The following is a 12,995-nucleotide window of genomic DNA, read 5'->3' as shown; positions in this document are numbered from 1 at the left end:
TTACAGCTTCAAGAGATTAAAAGAAAGGTTTTGACTGCCGGAAGCACTAACACTTCAGTTCAAAATCAGGTGCATATTAAAAACTAAATACTGTTGCATAGTGAAAACATGTGACTTGTATGGTACACTCATATCGGTAGACAGTGTACTGAGTTTTAAGGTTTTGTTTTCCTCTGTAGGACTTAAATACTGCAAATGTCTCGCTCGCGATACAGAATTCTTCCAAAAGAATTGACAACTTATCAGCTCTTTGGCAGGCATTGAATGCAAGTGTTAGTGCACAAATGATTGACGTTGAACGAAACATTCTACAGCTGGATCAAAAGGTAATTGGGGGAGAGCACAAGGCATAGAACGCAACAGCAATCAAAACTTACTGTAATTATATCCAATGTTTAAAAGCGAAGCAATCTAGGACCATTATAAAGTGTCAGCATGTTGCATGTTCAAAGCCACAAGCGCGTGGAGCATGAAGCTAATCTTAACTATTATTATTCATTGCTGGCACGCTGCGGCATACATATCTCAACAGATCTCAACAGATCCCAATAATCTCTGCGCATAATCTCTTCCTCTGCGTTTAACGTTCTTTAAGACATCTTCCTCGATCTAGCGGAATTGAGAAGTAAGCTTTAGCTTTAGCGTAAGCTTTGGTGAAAAAAAAATTTATGGATTAATATATTCTTTGAATGTTTTTCTTGTTATAATATTTAATATTTAAATTTAATATTTAATATTTAATATTTAATACTACCATATTTTAATTTGCATCATTTTTTTGATCTGCTTTAATGTTTTGCATTTTAAATAAATAAATAAATAAATAAATGAAATAAAGTGGAACGCCGCCTTACGTCCAACCTGTTAACACGGCCACTTTATTCAGGCCCGAACAAAGGCTCAGTCAGTCACCTTCTTATTCAAAGAACCCCTTTAATACGGCTAAAATATTTGTGACCTGTTGGTGACTGGATTAACGGGGTTCCATTGTAGTATTGACTTTGGCTTTGGATTTTACATTGGCCGGCTTTATCGAAGGACATCTCGTGTTGCGCTGTCCTCAAGTATAATTTGTTTTGTTTGGTAAGATTACAACAAGTTTAGAACGACGATGTTGTTTCATGGCTAGCTGTGTTATTTAAACTGTATAAAACCTAGATCTAATGTGATGGGTAGAGTCTGCTTCGGTGCTTAACTGCCCTGGGATATGTGAATTGTCAAGGTTAAAATGGTGGACGTGTTAACCTCCGCAAGGACTAGATGTATTGCAGGTTTTTTTGTTGAAAGCCAAGTCCAATAAAAACTTAAGTTATCCATCTTTACGAGCATCAATATGCGAGTCTGGTGCTTTATGGCAGCAGTTAGCCATGAACAGAGTAAAACAACCCAACGCTAGAAAAATAACACCAGTAAAGATCCCTAGTAATCTGGATTCTGCATTATTTATCCTCGGGAAGCCAAGCGTTAGAGCATTATAATTTAAATTATGCGGGGAAAGAGCTTAAGGACGTTAGCGCGAAAATTTTCCAGTCAATAAATTGTTTTAAAAATTTTTACTGCAGTCAGATAATGAGTTACTTACGTCAGAAATGGAAAAAATTTGGGGGTCATCGACTTCGTTTCAGAGATAAAGCGTGTGGAAAACTACCGTGGTGAAAAAATTGGGGCACGCAATTCAGCATGGTCTACAGGGGTTTATGGTTAAAAATATCGAAGGTGAGTCAACGAAGGAAAGCGATCTTAGTCATATTTTGTAGGGGTGGGTCTGTTGCGTAAATAATTCCAAATGTTGCCAGTGTTTTCACCAACCGTAACCCTTCAAGAGGCATTTGAAACCGCCGCACCGATAAACGAAGAGCTAAACGAACGATTTATCTTCTAATCGAAAGATTTTCTTCATTTTTTCGCTGAACGTGGAAAACCGGTAGAGAAAATAATTCATCAAAAGAAAAATAGGGCCACCGAACGTCCGTGATCGATAAATCCAGGCAAAGCTATAGCAATGGTCATCTGATCTATAATTGTCCATTTTATTACTTCGCGCGCGCTCGATGCATGACGTGGCGTGTGAATTTGCGTGCGCCGTAAGGATGCGCACAAACAGTTAGCGAGAACGTCCTTAAACTTATTAAGCCTCACACTTCCCAGTTACATTGAAGTATAGGGCCAATATCTAAGATTTGCAAGGGGTAAAGTCTGCGTGATTGCAAAGTGACGTCCCATACCGCCAAAGCTTGGGCGTCGTTTCCTCGTCATTAAGCTGCTAGAAGTATTTCAGTCTAATTTCTCTGATAGGAGGGCAAGTCCGCTTCAGGGTTACCGCAAGCTTTGAATTCTCTGGTAGTCATTTATGCACCTGCCGTGTGCAGAAGCACTGTGTGCAGAAATGTTTCTTTCCAAAGAATGCAATACACCCTAGCAAGAGTTCATAACCGGACCTATTGTTCTGGACTTTACCGAACTAAATAATAGGCCACCGTGTCACCCATCTTTCGCTCTAGAATCATTAACAAATCTATTTTTTCTTTTCTTTTTTCTGTTTTTTTTGTTTTACCTTATGTAACCAACATAAGCATTATGAGCAAGATTCCAGGTCCAAAAGGGCCACCAGGTTAAAATGGTACCCAGGGTCCTCCTGGATCTAATGGATCACCTGGTACCCAGGGCCCTCCTGGGCCTCCCAGACCACCTGGCTCTGGCAATAGGACTCTTTGTTCTTACGAAAGAGGAAAAAGTGGTGGCCAAAGACCGAATGTGTACGCTACCGAGATGGTCGAAAAAACTGAATCAAATGTAGGTTTAAAAGTAACTATAGTAAAGTCTGGCTTTTTCCTTATGAAACATGTAATTATGTAATATGATAAATAAATTCTTTTGTTATTGACTTCATCGACTATAGAGTCCTAAAGTGTGACGTCACAAAAATAAATTTGAGAAATTATGAGATTTGGCGCCATTTTCGAATAGAGCGTCCTTAAAAAAGGGTCTTTGCCAAAAATGACCTCTTAATTGTAATTCCCTGCCGAAATATAAACGGATGAAAAATTAGTACTGCCCCATATAAATCTCTTTAATTTTGAGTCAGTTCTAGACTGAAGGAACTGAAACCAATTTTGAAGGGTTTGTATTGGATGCTATCAAACTTTGATCCCTTATATCTCTATCGGGAATTGCAATTCAGAGCTAATTTTTGGGATGAGGGCATCTTTTAGGATCCTCTATAAGATATGACATCCCATAATTTCAAAACTTTTATTTTTGTGACGTCATCACTTTAGGACTGTTGCAGGGTAAGACGTTTCTTGGTGTTAACTGTGACTCGAATGACGCAAAGTCTGTGACACTTTCGAGCAGCAAATCTGGTGGAAAAAGAAAATACACGTGTACATGCGAGGGTACTCTGAGTATAGGGGTCTCCGATATGTTTTGTTACATTCACTACTGGGAGTGTCCAACTTAAAACAAGGGGGCTCACCCGTTGTCAACTTTAACATTAGCATCAATTAAAGATGAAACGTGGGTTTCAGAATTTATCGTGAGACTAACAATTGAACAGCATTACGACTGTGGCACCTTATTTGTACAGTGATGAGCCGGTTACACATACGCACATTTTTCAAAACAATTTACATAGAAATGGCAGTCACAGTGTGCGTACCCGTTTCATCAAAATACCTTTCGCCGTTGTTATATACAGTGTTAAAACTATAGCGTACTAAATTTTTAAGAACATTCGTAAGGAGTTCATACGACACACACATTAGGTCATTTTGTTATCTTCAGGATTGGACTGACGCAACCTTGAAATGGAAGCTGGTTACCTGTAAACACCATCAAAAACAGTATCATATCATTTGCATTTGAAAATATTACCTACAGGAATAATATAAATGCCTGTTCAAAGCAATCCATATGGGTAAAGCAGTTAGGGAACTATAGCGGACCATAAATTAAGAAGTAGATTATCATTAGCTCTCCGGGAACAATGTCCTATTCCGCGAAGTCCATCTTTTGTATTAAGTTAGTTTGGATTAGATATTATTCTATAATGTAAAGGCAGTGTAAATAAATGCTACTACCACAGCGATAGAAAAACGTTTTTCGCTTATTAAATTTACTTATTTAAGTGATAGAGGACTTTTTCTGTGTTTACAGAGCCTCATCTAAACACGAGGGGAGTAGAGAAAATTTGACACCGTAATGCAAACCCGAACACCCAACGTAACCTTTGAGAATTCTCCCAACCAGCCGACTGTTTAGATGACGCTGTGTAAACACGAAAAAAAAAGTACTCTGTCGCTTTTATAGAATATTTCTCTTCACAACCGTATTTACATACTCTCATTTAACCACACCTATACCTATCGACCAATGAGAGGGCACGTCCATGCACTATCTTTAAAAATATAAATATCCCATAACCAAAGCAAGGAAAAAGTTCAGCGGGGGCAACTGATGCAGTTTAACTAAATACTAGTGCGCATGTAACTGGTATTATTGCACCTAATGCATATACAAATTGATAGAGTCAGTTATAACCTCCGCTAAACATATTACAACATTTACACATCCACCGGCTCTTACGGATAGAATAAGGCCAATTTCGTGCTTAAGTTTGTGGAACTGGTTAGAATATGAAAAGAAAAGCGAGACTGTAACGAAAAATCTGCCTCTGTTTGCGAAAAAGGGCATCAGAAGGATCGTGACTAAGACACCATACGAGTACATACGAGTAACATACGAGCACATAGCAGTAACATACGACTACATACGAGTAACGTTCGAGTACATGCGAGTAATATACGAGTACATACCAGTAACATACGACTACATACGAGTAACATACGAGTAACATTCGACTACATACAAACACATGCGGTAATACACAGGTTATATACGAATACATTGGTTACATACGAATACCTAGGAACAAATGCCACGCGCGCGCGCGTACCACACACATGTGCCTGTGCCACATACATACGTTCACCGTACTCGCTCCATACGCGCGCCACACACGCACAAACAAACCTGAGAGCTGATGTGATATGATGCGTATGCGGTTTCAGTCATGTGTCATATCACTTACCGTCAGTATCTGGAAAACGTTGTGTTATTTTAAGTAAGCATTGTTTCTTGCGACAGCGAAACGTCACCTCGTGACTTGCCTCGACCTAGCGAGTTCATTTGACCGCGAAGATGGCGCCAAGGAAGAGCTTTTATCCCTCCGCTCGCATCATCAATCCAGACCTTTCTCGGAAGAAAAAAAAAAAAACAGAAAAAAAACTGACATGCGCTGACCCATCGTGTTTGTGCCATAAGTCTGATACAGTATTTTAAGAAAAGCGCGATGGAAATTCGATCATTGTGCCTTGCCGACATCTCCAGTTATCATGGCAAATTGCGCAAAGCATGCTCTGGATTTGAAGTTTCGTTTGCTGGCCGTTTTGTTAAGCCAACATCCTGATATTAAATAGCGCACTTCACAAGGATGAAGAACTTAGTCGCTTGAATAATTTCCTGAACGGCCTGGATTAAAGTTGCTCACTATTCGAAAAGGACGTGGTCAAGAACGGTGGTAATCCTACGGACAAATTATGTTACTTGAGTTCAGCTGATTTACCCCGAAGGGAATTAAAGGAACTTCCATTTTTAAATAAGCCCTTTGAATGGCAATGGCCGTTCCAGCCTGACTAGCTCTGCCTTTGTGTTTTGAGAGCTCAATCTCAGTTTATTTTCCCGCTTGAATTTAATTTTTACCATCAGGGGTCTGGGTGGATTTTGCTTGAGTAGGGTCAGGGGTCAGCTAGCATAGCGGTATTTTCTTTTGATTGAAACGTCAGGATGGTACTGTGGACCACAATTAATATCAGTCATTTTAGAAATTGTTATATTTTGGACTAGTCCTGTGAGGAAAATAATAAAGCTGGCTCATTCCTAGCTTCCTACGCAGATACTCTTAGGGTTCGTCACGCAATTTTCCTCCCTCTGATATTGCGTGATGAGTTAAAAAAAAGTGTCTGCGTACGAGGCTAGTTGACTCCCTGAGCGGTTTGAATTTTGCAACATCAACCAAGTGATTTTGATGGACCTCTAGAAATTTCAGGCATAATTTTCTTGTCAGTTCAATGTCAGGTCAGTCCAGTTTGGATTGTTGAAATATATTTCATTTAGAGTTTCCTAACTTTTTATGGGAATTTTCAGGAAATTTAATAGTCATAAATTTTCAACAACAGCTTATCAATAACCTACATGGATACCACGAATTGAATGGCTGCTCACCTCTACTCAGTAGGTCAGCATTGTTAATCCAAGCATTTGTCGCATTAGTTGTAATTCTATTAAGTTGTAAGTAAACATGGACCACGGAAAACTCCGAGGACCAGATCGAAAAAGCGAAGACAGCGAAGAACGAATGAAAATACATCTCGGAGTGAAGGAGCTAAAATTGGGCTCGCGGATGAAGCTATGGCTATCGTATCAAGGAGGCAAAAAGATCGAGTCAAGAGAACAGAAAGCACGAGGGTATTTTGGAGATTTGCGCGTAAATTTCACCGCGAGAAAAAACTTGATTGGCTCAGGTGATCTGAGAACCCAGTTGAAGGCGTTTGTGGGCGGAGTTTGTTGGCGAAGCAAGAGATTTTTCTTAGCGCTGTTTTCTCGAATAAATTTAAAGAGTAACAACTCAAAGGAATTTCCTCGATTGCCCTCAAATTTGGACAGTAGCTAGATTAACATATAATAACCAAAAATGTGTCTGCGAATTGTTTATATCCAAATATGTTTTGTCTGGGAGCGATTTTTGTGCGATCACTTCACATTTTTTAAATCCTATTTCGAAAATGTTCCGTAACTTTTTACTGTAATTGAATATGGCAAAACGCAAACACGCTTTTTTAGCGCTTTTTGTCCTTAAACCGGCGAAAAAAATTAATTGGCGAAAAGCAAAATTCCAAAAGGTGATTAAGGCGCTCGCATCTAGTGGTCCTGAAAAAATCGACAATTCATTTCATTTCAAAATTCTTAGTATAATTTGATAGCCAGCTCTATAAGCTTTAATTTGATATAGGGGTTTAGGTATCTACCGCTTAACCCGGACGCGTTACATCGCTTGGACGCGAGACACCCCTGAAGGTATACGGTAACCTTAACCAGAGTAATTCTATCAGTCCCCTGTTGACGCAAGCATGCACTCCAATATTAATAACCTAATTTACAAGATATAACCAAAATAATATCTTATATCATGCCAGCAAATAACATTCTTCGGCTACACTTTAAGGTGGCACACCCAGGAGTGTAGTGTAACCAAGAGAGTCTAATGTCATGCCTACAAAAACATTATTCGGCTACACTTTCAGGTGGTACACCCAGCAGTGTCGTATAACCAAGAGAGTCTAATGTCATGCCTGTAATAACATTATTCGGCTACACTTTAAGGTGGCACACCCAGGAGAGTAGTATAACCAAGAGAGTCTAATGTCATGCCTGCAATAACATTATTCGGCTACACTTTAAGGTGGCACACCCAGGAGTGAAGTGTAACCAGGAGAGTCTAATGTCATGCCTGCAATAACATTATTCGGTTACACTTTAAGGTGCCACACCCAGGAGTGTAGTGTAACCAAGAGAGTCTAATGTCATTTCTACAATAACATTATTCGGCTACACTTTAAGTGGCACACCTCGGAGTGTAGTATAACCAAGAGATTCTTATGTCATGCCTCTAATAACATTATTCAGCAACACTTTAAGGTGGCACACCCGGGAGTGTGGTGTAACCAAAGAGTCTAATAACATTATTCGGCTACACTTTAAGTTGACACACCCAGGGGTGTAGTGTAACCAAGAGAGTCTAATACTGTGCCAGCAAAAGCATTATTCATCTCTTTTAATATTAATTTTCTGCACTTTAAGGCAGTTTAGTGAACTGTAACCGAGAAATACTTATATCAGTTTATCGCAACTAATGTAAAGTCCACAGGGCCAAAGAATTTTGGTACAAGGTAGACAAATGGATTGTTAGATCGCACAATGATGAATTCTGATTTGTTGAACTGGATGAAAACAGAAAAATATTACGATTGAAGACAACTTATCTGATAAACGCAGAAAAGGCGGTGACATATCGTTAAAAGATTACTATGCTGTCAATATATTAAAGTTAATATAAAGTGGTCAATAAACCACTATCGTGCTATCGTTACACTTCTATCCCCTTGACCTCAGAATCAAGATATACTTTCTTATCCACGCCGGTTAGCGACACGCACGCGCGAACAGAAGTTTGCGCATAGAGAAGACTTGAATATAATCTTTTAGCCTTATGGCAGGTTCAGTTCACGCGCACGAATAGAATATCAGTAGAAAAAGATTAAAATGAAAAGATAAAGAAACTATATTTTTTTAGGTTGTCATATTGGCTTTGAAAAACGCCATAACAAGAACCCAAACAATGAACGCGGGAGTGCCGGCTTTTTCGTCATTGAAACATGTACCACCATATGTATACAGGCAAACGGATCTATTTTCTCTCTGAATTAGAAACCTAACAACCTAAGCAATACACTGTTGGTAATTTCTGTCCAGTAAAGGCCGTTAGTAAACTTACGCCCAGCAAAAGCAAACAAACAAACAAAGAAACGATATAAAAACAAGTTCAGTTCGCAGATGAGGAAGCCTTGCAAATTATGAAGGTAGGGGAAATCTAAAATGGATATAATTTGATGTGGAATATTTTTATATAGCTTTGTGCTGTTACCATTATGCATCACACAATGCAAATTGTTTACTAAGAACATCTATCTTTTCTTAATGGGTCAAGAAGACCAGGCAGCTAGATGCCGCACTTACTTGTGGCCTTGTGCAACACATACTGACTTCTTTGTCCTTTTGTTCTCTATAATATTCTTTTAGAGTAAGTGGATTGGCCTACTTCATCATGCCTGTCACTCCCATAAGTGGTTGGACGGGAGGTGTGACCATGATGATCAAATCCATGATCCCAACTTAACGTGGTTTGACCGGCGCGACAAGGACTTTGCAGAGTTGCGGAAAGTCATCTTAAACCCAGAGCTACTTGACAGTTTCCGATTCTATGTTAGATTAAGGTAACCAAGTGGCATGAATTTGTAAGTTGTCATTCTGTCCTAGTACAGAATACTACATGTACTTTGTACATGGCTCAAATATAAAATATACATATTCATATGTATACATCAAAAGTGTGTTAAATTTTACATCCAATGGGTCAACATCCTAATATACAGATTATAATTTGCACTTTGCCTGGGACTATTGTCACAGCATTGAGATATGATTCGAAGATAGTTTTATTATTATTATTATTATTATTATTATTATTGTTATTGTTATTATTATTTCAGGCACACTGGCAGAATAGAGTGTGCAAACAGCCTGACCCTTGCATACATGCACTCCAAAGAGATCACCTCTTAGGTACATTTATACACTGATAATATTCTAGATGTATAGTGAAATGCTTTGTGGTACAATGCATGAAATTAAATGGTAAAACTCTTTAATTTTGAGTACCGAACAATTACTCCCAACATCCTTGTTGTGTGCTCAGCCATATTACACCTCACAGAAAGGATATATTTTATCTGCATGCATCCCAGGATCATATCCCATTGAACTGATCATAGACAAGTGATAGAACAAAGTCAACTACAATAATAATTTTTTTTTTTCATTGCAGCTATAAAGCTTACAAGGCAAGGAAGTATATTGCTACATTTGACTGGAATTTTCATTTGGATCTCCCATCAGCCACAAGCAAGTCTGGGAATGAAATCACCTCCAGGAGATATAATCAGAGAACTCAGCAGTGGAATGTAAGAACAGTAAAACAAAACAAAACCTTTGACTACATTCCATTGCTTATAGCAAGAATGTTACGTGCTAGAGTGGAGGACAATGATCTCGTGGCACGCAATGTGTCACTCAATGAAAGCGATCCACGTCTAGTGGCACCCACAATGGCTGCAAAGCCTCCCCCTTCCTCGAAGGAACTGTTGGGAAGAAAAAGCAGGTTTATTGTGCCCTCCAAGCATGCAAAATCAACATCTGGTCAGGATTTGGGGGAAATGTTGTCAAATGAATAATTTTTCCACAGTATTTATTTCATATAATATGTGAACATACAATGTACATCCACTTAGAAACTCACTGTGCCGTTATGTTATCAAACAAAAAATATGGAAAATGTTCCATTTTGATACAACATGATAATTACATCAGGGGATATTATTTGGACTCTTGATTTTCTACAAATATCAGTGTTTATATTTTTATTGAAGGTGAATCGATGAGCAGGGAAAACACCTGTGGTGACTTGAAATGAAAATTAATGGACCACTGTATCTTTTATTGAACTGAAATGCATATGCATGACTCTTGCACAAGAGTGAAAAAAAACGTTTTTTACCACTGAAAAAAAGTAAAGTTTGTATATTAAGTCATAAGTACATCCTTCTAGGCGGTGTATCAGGAAAGTTCAGAGTACATCAACTAAGCAATAAAATAGTCAATTGTATCAAGTGTGAGTTGCTGTATTTTGTAAGAAATACATGTGGAAGGGTTTTACCTTGGACACTCAGAAAACTCTAACACTTCACTTTTCCCACTTATGAAAATCTCTATCTTCTTGAAACAACTGCTTTTATCAAAGCTGGAAAACCAAACACTCAGAAATTTGGTATGAATAATTCAACACCACCATTCAAGATCACCGTAAGATTTCACTTTCATAAGTCATAAGCAGTTATGTAAATTGACATGTAGCCAGAATGCAGTCTCATACATAATTTCAGTGCTCCCGATATCCCATGTAAACCCCTGTGACTGATGGGTTAATCGCTCGCGTATTTTCAAAACTACACATGAAGGACAAACACGCCTGTTTCCTTTACCAAGACGGCCATACTTTGCTAAAATAAATTGTCTGTCTGCGGGTTTCCTAAAAGCACGTGTACTTGCATCTTCTCTGTCATTTCTGATGTCACTAATGTTCCTGATACACATTTCCAAGAAATCAGGATCCAGACATAACTTTGCAAAGTGGGAAGTTGTTGTGATGCACTTTGACTGTTTGTAATACTTATTTTCTACAGCCTGTGCCATTGGCCTGCAAAGGCCACAGGTACACCAATCGACCAAAGGACTGCCTGGTGAAGGAACGGGCTCAGCTGAAGAAACAGTTACAGCCACGGTTGTACATGTAGCTCCAGCTGTCTCGGTGTCAGCAATCATGTCTCCTGTTTCATCTGTGCCATCAAGGTCATCCTCCATGATGAGGAGAGTATGGATATAATCCATACTCCCCACACCCCTCCGCTAAACCCTCACGGCCAACTTTCGCATCATTGCCTCATCCAGTGTAGCAATGAACTCTTACTATGTTTATAATTCAAAATAAAAATGATGACTATACAATCATAACAAAAATATAACGTGGAAGCAACCCGAAAATATTCATCTACTAATAAAGAAAGGAAAAATGCAGGGCTACATATAATTCACTCTGACGTTCCGGAAATTGAAAATGTGTCAGTTAAAAAGAAAAAAAAACTGGGAAAATTATTGACATAATCGTAGTCTATAAAAATACTTCTCACTCATTTTAGTCTCGGGACTGATAAGGAAATAAAACAATGCCAAATATCACAGACATTTGCAGCATTTGCAAGGCAAATGTCCATTCGTGTGCGCATCATAATTGGGATACAGGTAAGAAAAAAAAACACAACAACGGACTAGCGAATAAAAAAATACCTTCACATCGTTGGTTTCTTTAATTTGTTGTTGATCCTCAGTTGGAACGTCGGTAGCGCCTGATGAGAGACGAAATCCCGATCCTTCCAGCCTCGGTCAAATTCTACGTATACGGCTTTCATAGGCCGATGACGACTGCTCGTTCGAATCCTGAAGAAAGGGAATACACAAATTATTTCGTACGCTTTTTCGCAACTCAATAACAAAAGAAGTGAATGTATTCAACTTTATAGGCATGCATACCCTGTTTCTGCAAGGTTTATTGCTTGTTCCACATTTACATTCATCTGTACACAGCACGTTTCTCCCTTTGCACGGGCACCCACGAGAACTATTTTCTTTGCGCTTCGTTGTACAAGCACTTTTGCATTTACAAAAGGTCGCCGCTGGTTCCTGAGTAAAAGAAATTCACCTTCGTGAGTATTTGCTTTGCATTAAGTTGATTTAAATGCAAAATATATGCAGAATTCTTATACTCACCGATATTTCCATAATGGCGGTCGAGCGTGACAAGTTTCGGAGAGAGTGAATGCTACTGCGTATGTCAACCCATGACAGTATCCCTTTAAGGCTGGTTTTCACTAGCGATGGAGTCGTGGTCGGAATCCTAGTCGGAGTCATAAGAGTGCTTACGACCTAGTGAAAATCGAAAATCAGTCGTAAGCGGAGTCATAAGCTCGACGGAGTCGGAGTCGGAAGAATAAGAACGTTTCCATTTCTTCCGATTCCGTTCACGACTCCGTCACTTATGATCCAGTGAAAACTAGATAGTCGGAGTCGGAAGCAGAAGCGGAAGAACTAACCAATCACAAGGCCCGGAATCGAACACTGTGATTGGTTTATTCTTCTGTTTCTGCTTGCGACTCCGACAATGTAGTTTTCACTAGATTGTAAGCGACGGAGGCATAAGCGGATGCAATGTTCTGCTTCTGACTCCATCGGTTTGATTTTCACTAGATCGTACCGCTCTACGCTTCTGATTACGACTCCGACTACGACTCCGACCAGCCTTTAAGCGTGCTTTTCATTTCGAGTACTGATAAATTTCACCTCAACTCCTTTGATACGGGGATTTTTATAGCATTTACAGGCGTCAATTTAAGTCCTGCACATTCTTTGTGAACAAAATTTAATCTCCGAACTCAATAAACGTAAGCGTCGCATAATCTTCATCTCAATCTGTTTTCTTATTTTTTCCT

At 39.0% G+C, this 12,995-nt stretch overlaps 2 protein-coding genes and 1 long non-coding RNA gene across 5 annotated transcripts in view; 2 read left to right on the top strand and 1 right to left on the bottom strand.

Moving 5' to 3' along the window:
- LOC145484742 (uncharacterized) overlaps positions 1-12,995 on the top strand; it is a 179,923-nt gene that overhangs the window by 155,447 nt on the left and 11,481 nt on the right. Inside the window, exons 9-10 of one of the 2 annotated variants that reach the window (XM_081463375.1) lie at positions 7-69; positions 180-326. In XM_081463375.1, the coding sequence (XP_081319501.1) occupies positions 7-69; positions 180-326 (210 nt within the window). Of the gene's footprint in view, positions 1-6; positions 70-179; positions 327-3,289; positions 6,196-12,995 lie in introns of those variants that run through there. The other variant, XM_081463377.1, reaches the window with a different exon arrangement.
- On the top strand, positions 6,254-9,789 carry LOC145484898 (uncharacterized). The gene is made up of 3 exons (XR_014049101.1): positions 6,254-9,110; positions 9,387-9,459; positions 9,722-9,789. It is a non-coding gene; the product is annotated as an uncharacterized LOC145484898 (long non-coding RNA).
- LOC145484831 (uncharacterized) lies at positions 9,407-12,991 on the bottom strand. Of its 2 annotated transcripts, none has more exons than XM_081463474.1 (2): positions 11,797-12,991; positions 9,407-11,418 (listed from the first exon to the last, which is right to left on the bottom strand). In XM_081463474.1, the coding sequence occupies exon 2, from the start codon at positions 11,338-11,340 to the stop codon at positions 10,777-10,779; it is 564 nt and encodes a 187-aa protein (XP_081319600.1). In that variant the 5' UTR covers positions 11,341-11,418; positions 11,797-12,991; the 3' UTR covers positions 9,407-10,776. The 2 variants fall into 2 exon arrangements, with proteins under 2 accessions (XP_081319600.1, XP_081319601.1); XM_081463475.1 differs by having other exon boundaries at positions 9,407-11,946; positions 12,040-12,991.

Source organism: Orbicella franksi, chromosome 4 (genome assembly GCF_964199315.1).
Source record: "Orbicella franksi chromosome 4, jaOrbFran1.1, whole genome shotgun sequence".
Lineage (NCBI taxonomy): Eukaryota > Metazoa > Cnidaria > Anthozoa > Scleractinia > Merulinidae > Orbicella > Orbicella franksi.
The sequence above is the reverse complement of the archived record's forward strand: the minus strand, read 5'-3'. Positions and strand labels throughout refer to the sequence as shown.